Below are 13,829 nucleotides of genomic sequence, written 5' to 3'. Positions count from 1 at the left end.
TGAGGCAGCAACTCTACCATTGAGCCACCATTGTCCCAACTACAATGTGTGTAATTGATAAAATGCACTCCATTTACCCAAGCCTTCAACCAGAGGGAAGAACTCACCATGTCAGACCCCACTACCTACAGTTCCCACCAACCGACACACCATCCTGACTTGGAAACACACTCGAGGCTCTTTGCTGTTACTGGGTCTCAACCTTCTATAGCTTCTTGATTAGTACAAGTGTTACAGGTTATGGGGAAAAGGCAGGAGAATGGGGTTAGGAAGAAGAGATAGATCAGCCATGATTGAATTGCAGAGTAGACTTGTTGGGCCAAATGGCCTAATTCTACTCCTATCCCTTATGACCATGATCTTATAACCAATCACCCCAAGTGCGCGAAGGAGAGATATAGGAGGTCCTTCCTTCCCGCTGCTGTGAGACTGCACAACAACAGACGAGTCAACAATAACAGCTAAGTACACACAGAAACCTATTGACAATTTATTTATATTTTATTTATAATGAATGATCTCTTGCTCCCTTGCTATCCACTTTGCTGCTGTAACACTATAAATTTCCCCGGTGTGGGACGAATAAAGGAATATATATAAAGGACAATTAAGGGGTGGGCAATAAATGCAGGCATTGCAAGCAACACCCAGATACACCCATTTCCATGGTCCTCTAAACATTTCGGTCAATGTAACTGTTATTATAGTACCTGCCTAAACTGCCTCCTCTGGCAGCTCCTTCTGTACACATGCTACCTGATGTAGGGTCTCGACCAGAACGTTAATGAATTTAAATTAGATTCCCTCACAACCTCTTTTATTCCAAGAGCAACCCCAGTCTCTCCACATTCCCGAAACACCCTTTGGTGAATCACTTCTGCACCCTTCTCCATAGCTTTCCTCAAGTGGGGCGCCCAGAACGGGACAGTGTTCCAGTTGTGGCTGTAATTGTAGCAGAGGCTGGGTACACGGTTTTAATAGTGTTCTTGAAGGCAGACACAAAATGCTGGAGTAACTCAGCGGGACAACAATAGGAAGAACAACGAAATCTGGGTGTCCTAGTGCATCAGTCACTGAAAGGAAGCATGCAGGTACAGCAGGCAGTGAAGAAAGCCAATGGAATGTTGGCCTTCCTAACAAGAGGAGTTGAGTATAGGAGCAAAGAGGTCCTTCTGCAGTTGTACAGGGCCCTACCCTAGTGAGACCGCACCTGGAGTACTGTGTGCAGTTTTGGTCTCCACATTTGAGGAAGGATATTCTTGCTATTGAGGGCGTGCAGCGTAGGTTTACAAGGTTAATTCCCGGAATGGCGGGACTGTCATATGTTGAAAGACTGGAGCGACTAAGCTTGTATACACTGGAATTTAGAAGGATGAGAGATCTTATCGAAACGTATAAGATTATTAAGGGGTTGGACACCAATTTTTTCCATTGGAACCTAATCAGATGTACAGCACTTTGGTCAACGTGGGTTGTTTTTAAATGTGCTATACAAATAAAATTGACTTGACTTGACGTTAGAGGCAGGAAACATGTTCCCAATGTTGGGGGAGACCAGAACCAGGGGCCACAGTTTAAGAATAAGGGGTAGGCCATTTAGAACTGAGATGAGGAAAAACCTTTTCAGTCAGAGAGTTGTGAATCTGTGGAATTCTCTGCATCAGAAGGAGGTGGAGACCAATTCTCTGAATGCATTCAAGAGAGCTAGATAGAGCTCTTAAGGATAGCGGAGTCAGGGGGTATGGGGAGAAGGCAGGAACGGGGTACTGATTGAGAATGATCAGCCATGATCACATTGAATGGTGGTGCTGGCTCGAAGGGCCGAATAGCCTCCTCCTGCACCTATTTTCTATTGACAGGCAGCGTCCCTGGAGAGAAGGAATGGGTAACGTTTCGGGTCCCGTTGATGTGCCACTAAGTATAATATTCATTTATTGTCATTGCAACGAGTACAACGAAATTAAAAAATAGCCAATCCTGACGGTGCGTACAAACATATATGCAATAAATGCAAAAACAAATAAATACATAAATACAATTATATTAAGTACAAGATTTTTTAACGGTGTTGCCTAGTGCAAAGGTAGTGTTCAGTTCTCGTATGGCCCTGGGGTAAAAACTGTTCTTAAGTCTGTTTGTTCGGGATTTGATCGACCTGAAACGTCGACCAGAGGGCAGATGAACAAACAGACGGTGGCCGGGGTGGGATGGATCTTTTATTATTTTGCCTGCTCTACTGAGGCAGCGTAGGCTGAACAGGTGCTCCAGGGAGGGCAGTGAGCAGCCGATGATCTTCTGGGCCGTCGTGATGACCCTCTGAAGGGCCTTCCTGTCCTTTTCTGAGCAGCTGGCATACCATGTGGTTATACAGTATGCTAGCACACTCTCGATGGAGCAGCGATAGAAGGACAACATGAGCTTCTCCTGCAGGTTGGTTTTCCTGAGGATCCTCAGGAAGTGGAGTCTCTGCTGTGCCTTCTTTACTGTGGTGATGGTGTTGGTAGACCAGGTAAGATCCTCTGCGATGTGCGTACCCAGGAACCTGAAAGCGGGTACCCTTTCCACACAGACCCCATTGATGTAGAGTGGGTCGTATTCTACACTGGTTTTTCTAAAGTCAATTATAAGTTCCTTTGTTTTGGAGGAGTTCAGGACCAGATTGTTCACTGAACACCATGCTGCCAGCCTTTGGATTTCATCCCTATAGGCTGTCTCATCTCCTCCTGAGATGAGTCCAACCACAGTCGTGTCATCCGCGAACTTGATGATGGTGTTGGTGGGATTGGTGTTGGTGGGATTGGTGTTGGTGGGATGGGTGGGGGCGCAGTCGTGAGTGTAGAGGGAGTAAAGGATGGGGCTCAACACACAGCCCTGTGGTGAGCCGGTGCTCAGTGTAATGGTGGAGGAGAGGTGAGGGCCTATTTTGACGGTCTGGGGGCGGTTGGTCAGTAATGAGTCTGGTCTGGTTCACCGGGAATACAGTGAGCATTATCTGACTCTCCGAGCCAATGTGTTGCTGGTTGGCATCCCATCCCATCCCACCCCACCCCACCCCACCCCAGAGTGGCTCTCCGTCAATCCGCGCTAAATGCAACGCCAGTGGGAGAATTAACGCGGGAATAAATAAACTGATGGCGCTCAACACCGTGCAGTGACGGGCTCTCCCAATTTACAACGCATGCTTAGTAAATGGCGGGTCTGGGTGGGTTCCAGGGAGGTTGGGGCCCGCGGACAGTGGCGGAGACTTGGCTCTAGGGTGTGTGGGATCCCACGGCGCAATCCCCGAGCGGCGTAACTCCGGGGTATATCGGCGAAGTCCCCGAACAGTGACCGGCGCAACCGTGAGCTAGAGGCGTGCGGGGCGACCCACGGTGTGGTGGCGAACGGCGCAACGCCGGGGACAACGCACGGCGTAGTGGGCGACCAGGCGGCGCTAACGGCGACCCGCGATCCACCGGCGCAATCCCTCTCGTGGCGAGCGGCCCTACCCCCCCCCCCGAGTGGCCAAACCTGCTGGGTGAGCGGGTGCCCGCGGCCTGGCGGTGAGCGGCGGTTTAACGGCCATCCCGCGCGGCGAGCGGCGGTTTGACGGCTGTGCGCGCGGGTGCCCGCGAGCCGGCGAGCAAAGATACTAGAGGAACAAGATGGACCACTCCGTTGAAATCGCCTTGACTGAAGTGTAGTACGCCATTTTAGTAAGCAAAACCCGCCGTTCGCTCTGCCTCTCGCAGTGTAATCAGTGTTGTGGGGGAACAGTATGTGTGACGATACCGTAAAAATACAGAATATATCTCATCTAGATATAGATTCACAGATTTTTGTAATATACAATTCGCAAATTTTTGTAATTTTTCTTTGTAAATGTTTCTGCAGGTTTCTGCCTACTAAAATGGCGCCGTGACGTACTACGGTGTTTAGGGTCGAGTGGTCTATCTTGCTCCTCTAGTATCTTTACTGGCGGCGGCGGCGGTTTGACGGCCGTGCGCGCGCGCGCGCGTGCCTGCGAGCTGACGAGCGGCGCTTTGACGGCCGTTCGCGCGCGTGCCCGTGAGCTGACGAGCGGCGCATTGACGGCGGTGTCTGCGCGCGTGCCCGCGAGCTGGCGGCGGCGCTTTGACGGCTATGCGCGCGCGTGCCCGCGAGCTGGCGGGCGCGCGCGGGAGACGGGACTGCGGGCGGATCACGTGGGGGAACGGCTGTCAGCTCTCCGGCGGCGGCGGCGGCGGCGCTGAGGGGAGGCGATCCCAGCCCAGCCGCCTCCCTCCCTCCCTCCCTACCTACCTACCTACCTACCCGGACACCACAACCATGCATGTGCTGTGCTCGGCGATGAAAGGTAGGCGGCGAGACTGGGCCGGGGATCGGGCTGTGTGAGGCGGGCGGGTGGGGACCGGGCCGCGAACTGCCGACCGGGGCCGGGATGTCTGTACCTGCCGCGGCGCTGGGTGACAGCCCCGGCCGCCACAGGCAGGCAGGGCCACACCAGGTGTGTGCTCACTCTCCCGGCCGGCGGCGAGTGTGTGGATATGGGGATAGAGCGGCGGGAGCTACGGCTGAGCCGCTCTGTTCCCCCATCCACACACCTCCCTCTCTATCTACTCTGCAAAAGGTACAGCTTATACTTACTGTCCCTGCCATCTGCTGAAGGGAAAGGTGTGTAGCATGGAACTGCAGATGTGGTTTAAACCGAAGATAGACACAGAAAGCTGGAAGTTATTCAGTCTGAAGAAGGGTCTCGACCCATTCCTTCTCTCCTGAGATGCTGCCCGACCTGCTGAGTTACTCCAGCATTTTGTGAATAAATACCAATGATAAAGTATAGCTGCACTGACTCTGCCCCTTCGGCCCACTTGCCCATTCTCACCAAGATGCCCCATGAGATGCTGCCTGACCCGCTGAGTTACTCCAGCATTTTGTGAATGAGTAACTCAGCAGGACAGGCAGCACAGAAACATAGAAAATATGTGCAGGAGGAGGCCATTTGGCCCTTCGAGCCAGCACCACCATTCATTATGATCACGGCTGATCATCTACAATCAGTAACCCGTACCTGCCTTCTCCTCATATCCCTTGATTCCACTAGCCCACAAAGCTCTTTCTAACTCTCTTTTAAATTCATCCAGTGAATTGGCCTCCACTGCCCTCTGTGGCAGAGAATTCCACAAATTCTCAACTCTGGGTGAAAAAGTTTCTTCTCACCTCAGTTTTAAATGGCCTCCCCTTTATTCTAAGACTGTGGCCCCTGGTTCTTGACTCCCCCAACATTGGGAACATTTTTCCTGCGTCTAGCTTGTCCAGTCCTTTTTAAATTTTATACGTCTCTCATCCTTCGAAACTCCAGTGAATACAAGCCCAGTCTTTCCAATCTTTCCTCATATGACAGTCCCATCTCTGGAGAGAAGGAATGGGTGATGTTTCTGGTCGAGTCCCTTCTTCAGACCGAAAGGAAAGGTTTGCAGACAGGTTCACCCTCCCCATGGGTGAGGCAGCAGTGTAGCAGGTAGCTCTGAACTCTTAAAACTCTGCTGTGCACAAAATTTAGCATGGTGAGGGCAAATGACTTTTCTCAATCACTGCATTTGTCTCAGTTACTGAGAACAAACGTCAGGGCATGGGTCTAGGAACAAGGTGGTGGCAGACAGAATGTGAGTTCTGGAATCATAAAACCGTGTGTTGTGTAGGATCTGGTGGAGAGGTAGATACAAAATGCTGGAGTAACTCAGCGGGTCAGGCAGCATCTGTGGAGAAAAGGAATAGGTGACGTTTCAGGCCAAGACCCTTCTGAAGTCTGCAGAAAGGCCATCTATTAAAGGCCATCTATTGAATGCCACCCATCTAAGAATGCCATCTATTCCTTTTCTGCAGAGATGCCGCCTGACCCGCTGAGTTACTCCAGCTTTTTATGTCTATTGTGTCTAAACCAGCATCTGCAGTTCCCTATACATTTTGCGTGGTGTCGGGTGCACACCTGTCAGAGTGTGACACACCCTGAGCTGAGAGAGATTCTCACTGGGGAGCCGTTTTACTTTTGGACTGATGTTCTGTCATTAATATAATAGAACCAAAAAACTGTTAGCACCTCCTTAAGCCTGTATTCTCTGATTTCCTTGTTACCCATCAGTCACCCCTCTTTATAAACCTCTTCACCCACATCTGGCTACACACTACCCCTCAATGTTCCCATCACTGTCAGTGAGGCATAGGCTCATTATTTGTGGATGAGGTGCTGAGTCTAGAGGGTTTCTTATTGGAGAGCTGTTTTGCCTCTGGACTGTTGACTTGTCATTCAGCTCATAAAACGCTCAACACTTCCATAAGGCCATATTCATCTACATTCCTTGCCACCCTGAAATCATAATTGTTTTTAACTTCTTCATCCACATCTGGCTGTATTCTACGCTATATGTTCCCAACGCTGTTCGTGTGGGACACTCCAGTACATTACATTCAAAGGTTGAACAAACTGGACACAAAGTGTTGAAATAACTCAGCGGGTCAGGCAGCATCTCTGGAGAATATGGATTAGTGATGTTTCGGGTTGGAACCCTTCTTCAGACTCAGGACTGTTTCCTCTGAAGCATCAGAGGCTGAGATGCAACCTGCTGATTATTTCCAGAGTCAGGTGTGGGAGGAAATGGTTGGGTTTTCTATCCTGAGTGCCAGTGATCCAGTCAGAACCTATCACGTTCCTCTGCAGAAGTTGCTGAGCCTTGTTAGTATGGGCAGGATCTTCGGATATCCATTCCGCGCTTGTTGTCACTGGGATGCACTACTACACTCCCCATGGGGCAGCAACAACACATGCACACCTTGCTAGAGCAGGTGCAAGCCCAGCCCCAGCGGCATTCCATGCCCAGCACCTGTGCAGCTTACTTCACGTAGAAGGCAAATCCTTGAACCCAATGGACTGAGTTGGTGTGATTGTGTCATTTCAAGTTGTAAGTAGATAGGGTGGTGAAGAAGGCATTTGGCATGCTGGCCTTCATCTGTCAGAGTATTGAGTGTAGAAGTTGTTACAGTTGTACAAGAGACCATGCTTTGAGTATTGTGTTCAATTTTGGTTACTATTCTATCGGAAAGATGCCATTAAGCTGGAAAGAGAGCAGAGAAAGTTTATGGGAATGTTGCCAGGTCTTGAGGGACTGAGCTAGAGGGAGAGATTGGGAAATTTAAGACTACTCCTTGGAGTACAGAAAGCTGAGGGTTGATCTTCCAGAGGTGAACATAGAAGTGTTTTTCTAGGGTACGGGAATCAAGAACTAGAGGGCATAGGTTTAAAGTGAGAGGGAAAAGATTTAATAGGAATCTAAGGAATCCATAACCTTAATAGGAATAGGAATCCATAACCTTTTACTTATGGAAGCAGGCTGCCAGAAGAAGAAGTTGAGGCAGGTACCATAAAAACATGTAAAAGACATTTGGAAAGGTAGAAAAGGCTTAGAGTGCCATGGGCCAAACACTGGCAAATAGGACTAGATAATTACAGCAGGCTCTTGATCAGCTGAGAAGTGGGCTTAGGCTAATGGGGTTTAATGCAGATAATTGTGAGGTGTTGCATTTTGGGAAGTCAAACCAAAGCAGGACCTTTGCAGTGAATGGCAGGGCCCTGGGGTGCATTGTAGAGCATAGCGATCTAGGAGTACAAGTACATAATTCACTGAAAGTAGCGTCACAGGGTGATCAAGAAAGCTTTTGGTACATTGGCCATCATCAGTCAGGGTATTGAGTATAGAAATTGGGAATGGTATATTAAAGTTGTACAAGATGTTAGCGAGGCTACACTTGAGTACTCTGTTCAATTTTGGTCACCCATCCATTGGAAGGATGTCATTAAGCTAGAAAGAGTGCAAAGAAGATTTATGATGATTTTACCAGGATTTGAGGGCCTGAGCTATAGGGAGTAGTTGAGCAGGCTAGGACTTTATTCTGAGTGAAGGAGGCTGAGGGGCGACCTTACAGAGGTGTATAAAATCATGAAGGGAATAGATAGGGTGAATGCGCAAAGTCTTTGACCCAGGATAGGGGAATCAAAAACAAGGTGAGAGAGGCAAGATGTAATACAATCGTTTCATTCAGAGATTGGTGGTTATATGGAACGTGCTGCCAGAGGAGGTAGTTGAGGCAGCATGTTCCATCTAACAGCATTCAAAAGATACTTAGACAGATACATGGGAAGGACAGGTATAGAGAGATATGTGCCAAACATGAGCAAAGGGGACCAGCTTAGATGGGGCATCTTGGTCGGCATGGACCAGTTGGGCTTCCATGCTGTATCACACTTTGACTATTAGATGGGGCATTTTGGTCGGCAAGGCGAGTTGCTGTTGCGAGTTGCGAGAATCATACAGTCCCATGCTGTATGATTCTGTGACTCGATGACTTTAAGTCTCACAGCAGCACATTAGTTATTTCTATGACATGGATTCTAGCCAAAGATACTGGAGGAGCAAGATAGACCACACGACCCCAAAAAAACGTAGTATGTCATGGTGCCATTTTAGTAGGCAGAAACTTGCAGAAACATTTAAAAAGAAAAATAACAACAATCTGTGAATTGATAGATGAGATATATTCTGCATTTTAATGATATCATCACACATACTGTTCCCCCAAAACACTGATTACACTGCGAGAGGCTGAGCGAACGGCGGGTTTTACTTATTAAAATGGTTGACGTTCCTTTCCTTTGCGTACTACACTTCAGTATAGACGATTTCAACGGGGTGGTCCACCTTGTTCCTCTATTATCTTTGATTCAAACCTCGTGTCCAGTGCTTTCTGTGTGGAGTTTGCATGCCCGCTGGGGGCTCTGCATTCCTCCTGCACCCCAAGGAGGGTTAATTGGCTGTAAACGGAAGGATTAAAGAATCAAAGGCACGTTGATGGGTTTGTTTGCAAGAATAAGTCGTGGGGTTACGGGATTGTTCTTTTGGGAGCCACCATGAATGGCCTCCAGTGCAGAAATAAGTAGATAAACATCAGTCTTGCACCCACCCCTTACCAATAGATCAAAAATCTAACCCCGCAATTGACGATCTGATTTCTTTGTTAGTCTCCTAACCTTTGACAGAATTTTTCTAAAACATTAAAAAAAAAACTTTTTATTTGACTTGTTGGAGTTTGCAGTTAAATATCAATACAGGATCACAAAGGAATTTTTTATTGTAGATTATTTTGATAAGGAAATCAAGTGAAATGTGGTTAAGTGCAGAAAGTGGTGCTGAGGTAAAAGATTTCTCTGGTCATGTTGAATGACAGAACAGACATAAAAAAAACTGCAAATGCTCAATCTAAATTTTTTAAAAAAAGTCAAAGTCAGTGGATATATTTAAGGCAGAGATAGATAGATTCTTGATTAGTATGTTGTTGTTGGTTGGCAGACAGGACGCAAAGAGTAGGAGTAAAGGGGTCCTTTTCAGAGTGGCAGGCAGTGGCGTGTGGAGTGCCGCAAGGCTCGGTGTTGGGGCCGCAACTGTTTACCATATATATTAATGATTTGGACGATGGAATTAGAAGTAACACTAGCAAGTTTGCAGATGACACAAAGCTGGGTAGCAGTGCGAACTGCGAAAAGGATGTTAGGAGGTTGCAGGGTGACCTGGACAGGTTGAGTGAGTGGGCAGATGCGTGGCAGATGCAGTATAACATAGATAAATGTGAGGTTATCCACTTTGGCGGCAAAAACAAGGAGGCAGATTATTATCTCAATGGTGTAAGGTTAGGTAAGGGGGAAGTGCAGCGAGACCTGGGTGTCCTTGTACACCAGTCACTGAAAGTTGGCGTGCAGGTACAGCAGACAGTGAAGAAAGCTAATGGCATGTTGGCCTTCATAACGAGAGGATTTCAGTATAGGAGTAAAGAGGTTCTTCTGCAGTTGTATAGGGCCCTGGTAAGACCACATCTGAAGTATTGTGTACAGTTTTGGTCTCCTAATTTGAGGAATTACTGCCTTGTAATTGAGGCAGTGCAGCAGAGGTTCATGAGATTGATCCCTGGGATGGCGGGACTGTCATATGATGAAAGATTGAAAAGACTAGGCTTGTATTCACTGGAGTTTAGAAGGATGAGAGGGGATCTTCATATCATATCATATCATATATATACAGCCGGAAACAGGCCTTTTCGGCCCACCAAGTCCGTGCCGCCCAGCGATCCCCGTACATTAACACTATCCTACACCCACTAAGGACAATTTTTACATTTACCCAGCCAATTAACCTACATACCTGTACGTCTTTGGAGTGTGGGAGGAAACCGAAGATCTCGGAGAAAACCCACGCGGGTCACGGGGAGAACGTACAAACTCCTTACAGTGCAGCACCCGTAGTCAGGATCGAACCTGAGTCTCCGGCGCTGCATTCGCTGTAAAGCAGCAACTCTACCGCTGCGCTACCGTGCCGCCCTATATCTTGTAGAAACATATAAAATTATAAAAGGACTGGACAAGCTAGATGCAGGAAAAATGTTCCCAATGTTGGGGAGGCCATTTAAAACTGAGGTGAGAAGGAACTTTTTCACCCAGAGAGTTGTGAATTTGTGGAATTCTCTGCCACAGAGGGCAGTGGAGGCCAAATCACTGGATGAATTTAAGAGAGAGTTAGATAGAGCTCTGGGGGCTAGTGGAATCAAGGGATATGGGGAGAGGTTGGGCACAGGTTACTGATTGTGGATGATCAGCCATGATCACGGTGAATGGCGGTGCTGGCTCAAAGGGCCGAATGGCCTCCTCCTGCACCTATTTTATATGTTTCTATGGGTGTCAGAGGTTTTGGGGAGAAGGCAGGGGAATTGGATTAGGAGGGAGAGATTGATCAGCCATGATTGAATGTTGGAGTAGACTTGATGAGCCGAATGGCCCAATTTTACTCCTATCTTATTAAAAACAGGCAATCTGAAAATGCTCAGCAGATCAGAAAAGATGAATGCTCTTACTTTACGAGATGTGACCTCAAGGTCTGGTTGCAAAGGTGACAATCAATTGAACACGCTTGTCAAAACTGTTTGGGAAAATCTTTGAGTTTGTAAACATTGTGGGCCGAAAGGTCTATTCTTGTGCTGTACTGTTCCAAAATAAACTGTCCATTATTTCCTATACTTTTTAGTCTCGAAATCCAGAAGAGGCTTTCTCTGCAGGCAGTTTTTGTTGAACATCTACATGTCTGTCTTTACTGTTGGATTTTGGCAGACCCTGAATCTCATTGGCTGTAGACTATTCCTGTGCTACACCTGACTTTAATGTGTGTGCTCTGTGCATAATAATAATAATAATAATAAGCATTTATTTTATATAGCGCCTTACCAGAAGCTCAAAGCGCTTTACAAAAACAATCATAACATAAAAACAAACAGACAAACTATCCTAACGGAGAAGCAGCGAATAAACAGCGCCAGCGTCCTCTCACGTCAGGGTCCGGCAGTATACAACAAAAAGCACAGGACACACAGATACAATTTTTACACAAACAGCCATCACAGTGATTGCTCTAGGCACACCCTCACTGTGATGGAAGGCAAAGAAAAGTCTTATCTCCTCCTCATTCTTCTCCCGTGGTGCCACGAGGTGATCGAGGCTCCCAACTTTTTGAAGCCCCCACTGGGCGATGGAAAGTCCCAGGGCCAAGCCGAGCAGGCCGATGAAGGTCCTGAGCCCCCACCGGGCGATGGAAAGTGCTGCGGCCGAGCCACGCAGGGCGATGAAGGGCCTGCGAGCGGGTCGATCATACCTCGCGCTTCGGGGCGGTCGAAGTTGCTACGGCTGGAGCTCCCAAAAACCGGTCGCCAGCCAGGGACCTGCGAGCTCCCGATGTTGCGGTCTGCAGGGCCCACGGCCGAAGCCTCTGAGATGGTAAGTCCAGGCCCTGCGACCGGAGTCTTCAAGGTCGATCCCAGCTGGAAGCCGCCGACTCCACGATGTTAGGCCGTAGCGCGAACGGAGATACGACACGGTAAAGGATGACAATAGATGACAATAGACAAAAAAACAAAAAAATACAGAGAGCAAATAATTTTCCATGTAGATGTCGTCCCAGCAATCTGCCACCACTAATTCTTTGGGTTTCAAACACCAATTTCTACAACTGCATCACAGAATAAGCAGATAGTCTATAACTTCTCCGATTTAAAAACGTTATTTTTGTTGATGTGGCAATAAAATGAATTGAAGAAGAAAGTGAAATCTTGGATAAATAACTTCTTTCTGTCTTTGATGACACAAGTTGATTATTCCATGTTATCTACATGAGGACTTTCCAGAGCTTTTCACATCTAATCATTTGGCTTTGAAATTTAATTTGTACCCAATCTAATCTGGGAGAGTTAGTGTGATGTGATGTGAAGGGAGAGTTAGGATCTAGTATGATGCGTTGTGATGGTAGAGTCCTAGAGAGGAAGGCCACATGGATACACTGACTGTGTAAGAAGAAACTGCAGATGCTGGTTTAAACCGAAGATAGACAGAAAAAGCTGGAGCATCTCTGGAGAGAAGGAATTGGTGACGTTTCGGGTTGAGACCCTTCTTCAAACTGGTCAGGGATAAGGTAAACGAGAGATATAGACGGTGATGTGGAGAGATAAAGAACAATGAATGAATGAATATGCAAAAAAACTGACGATGATAAAGGAAACAGGCTGTTTGTAGGATGAAAATGAGAAGCTAGTGTGACTTGGGTGGGAGATAGGGAATGCCAGGGCTACCTGAAGTGAGAGAAATCAATATTCATACCACTGTGCAAGCTGTGCAAGGAAATTTAGCCTCACTGACAATGGAGGAGACCAAGGACAGAAAGGTCTGTGCCGGAATGGGAAGGAGAATTAAAGTGTCCAGCAACCGGGAGATCAGGTTGCTTCACGTGGGCTGAGCGAAGGTGTTCCGCGGAACGATCGCCCAGTTTGAGTTTGGTTTCGCCGATGTCTGAGTCCACATCTTGAACAACGGATACAGTAGATGAGGTTGGAGGAGGTGCAAGTGTACCTCTGCCTAACCTGGAAGGACTGTCGGGGTCCCTGGACAGAGTCAAGGGAGGAGGTATAGTGACAGGTGTTGTATCTTCTGCGGTTGCATGGGGAAGGTACCTGGGGAGGGGGTGGATTGCGTGGGAAGGGATGAGTTAATCAGGGAATTGCGGAGGGAACATGCAGCTTACAATGGCCTGTTTTCTTTACCATCGTTACTTTTTTGCATATCTTTCATTCATTGTTTATCTCTTCACATCACCGTCTATAATCTCTCGTTTCCCTTATCCCTAACCAGTCTGAAGAAGGGTCGCGACCCGAAACGTCACCCATTCCTTCTCTCCAGAGATGCTGCCTGTCCTCCTGAGTTACTCCAGCTTTTTGTGCCTATTTGCTGGATACATTAACTGGCTCATTAAAATCTTTGCATGTTCATTGTGTAATTCTGGAACCCATTGACCAGAGTTAAACCTGAATTTCAATTTAATCTAAATTTTATGAATTTATATTAAATTCATTTTGCACTTAGCTAACTAGGCTTGTATATTATCAATCAAGTGGAGACTCTGTCAATTTGTGGTAAATCACATCAAAGGCCTCCACCTATTATATAGTAATCGCAGAATGATTAAGAGTAATTTCAAAACCTCTATCAATAATAATAAGAGTAGTTTCAAAATCTCTATCACAAGGTTTCAATAACATTCCCCAGGGCCCTGCCAAATATGTATTTCCAACTGTGGAATTTCCTACTTTAACTTCCCAAAAAATGCATCATTTTGCACTTGTCTGAGATAAATTATTTAAAATCTCTGTGTGCCAGTAGCCAAATTGATGTTGAATGTAGTGTGAGTCGAAGGGAGCTAGAGCTTCTGGTA

General features: G+C 47.2%; 1 protein-coding gene across 2 annotated transcripts in view; it reads left to right on the top strand.

Annotated features, from left to right (window-relative positions):
* LOC144610839 (nuclear receptor ROR-alpha A-like) overlaps positions 1-13,829 on the top strand; it is a 192,640-nt gene that overhangs the window by 76,861 nt on the left and 101,950 nt on the right. The window contains exon 1 of one of the 2 annotated variants that reach the window (XM_078429799.1): positions 4,183-4,336. The exons of the other annotated variant lie outside the window; for it this stretch is intronic. Within the exon in view, the coding sequence (XP_078285925.1) occupies positions 4,309-4,336 (28 nt within the window). The 5' untranslated portion in view covers positions 4,183-4,308. Of the gene's footprint in view, positions 1-4,182; positions 4,337-13,829 lie in introns of those variants that run through there. 2 annotated transcript variants of the gene reach the window in all.

This window comes from Rhinoraja longicauda, chromosome 38 (genome assembly GCF_053455715.1).
Source record: "Rhinoraja longicauda isolate Sanriku21f chromosome 38, sRhiLon1.1, whole genome shotgun sequence".
Lineage (NCBI taxonomy): Eukaryota > Metazoa > Chordata > Chondrichthyes > Rajiformes > Arhynchobatidae > Rhinoraja > Rhinoraja longicauda.
The sequence above is the reverse complement of the archived record's forward strand: the minus strand, read 5'-3'. Positions and strand labels throughout refer to the sequence as shown.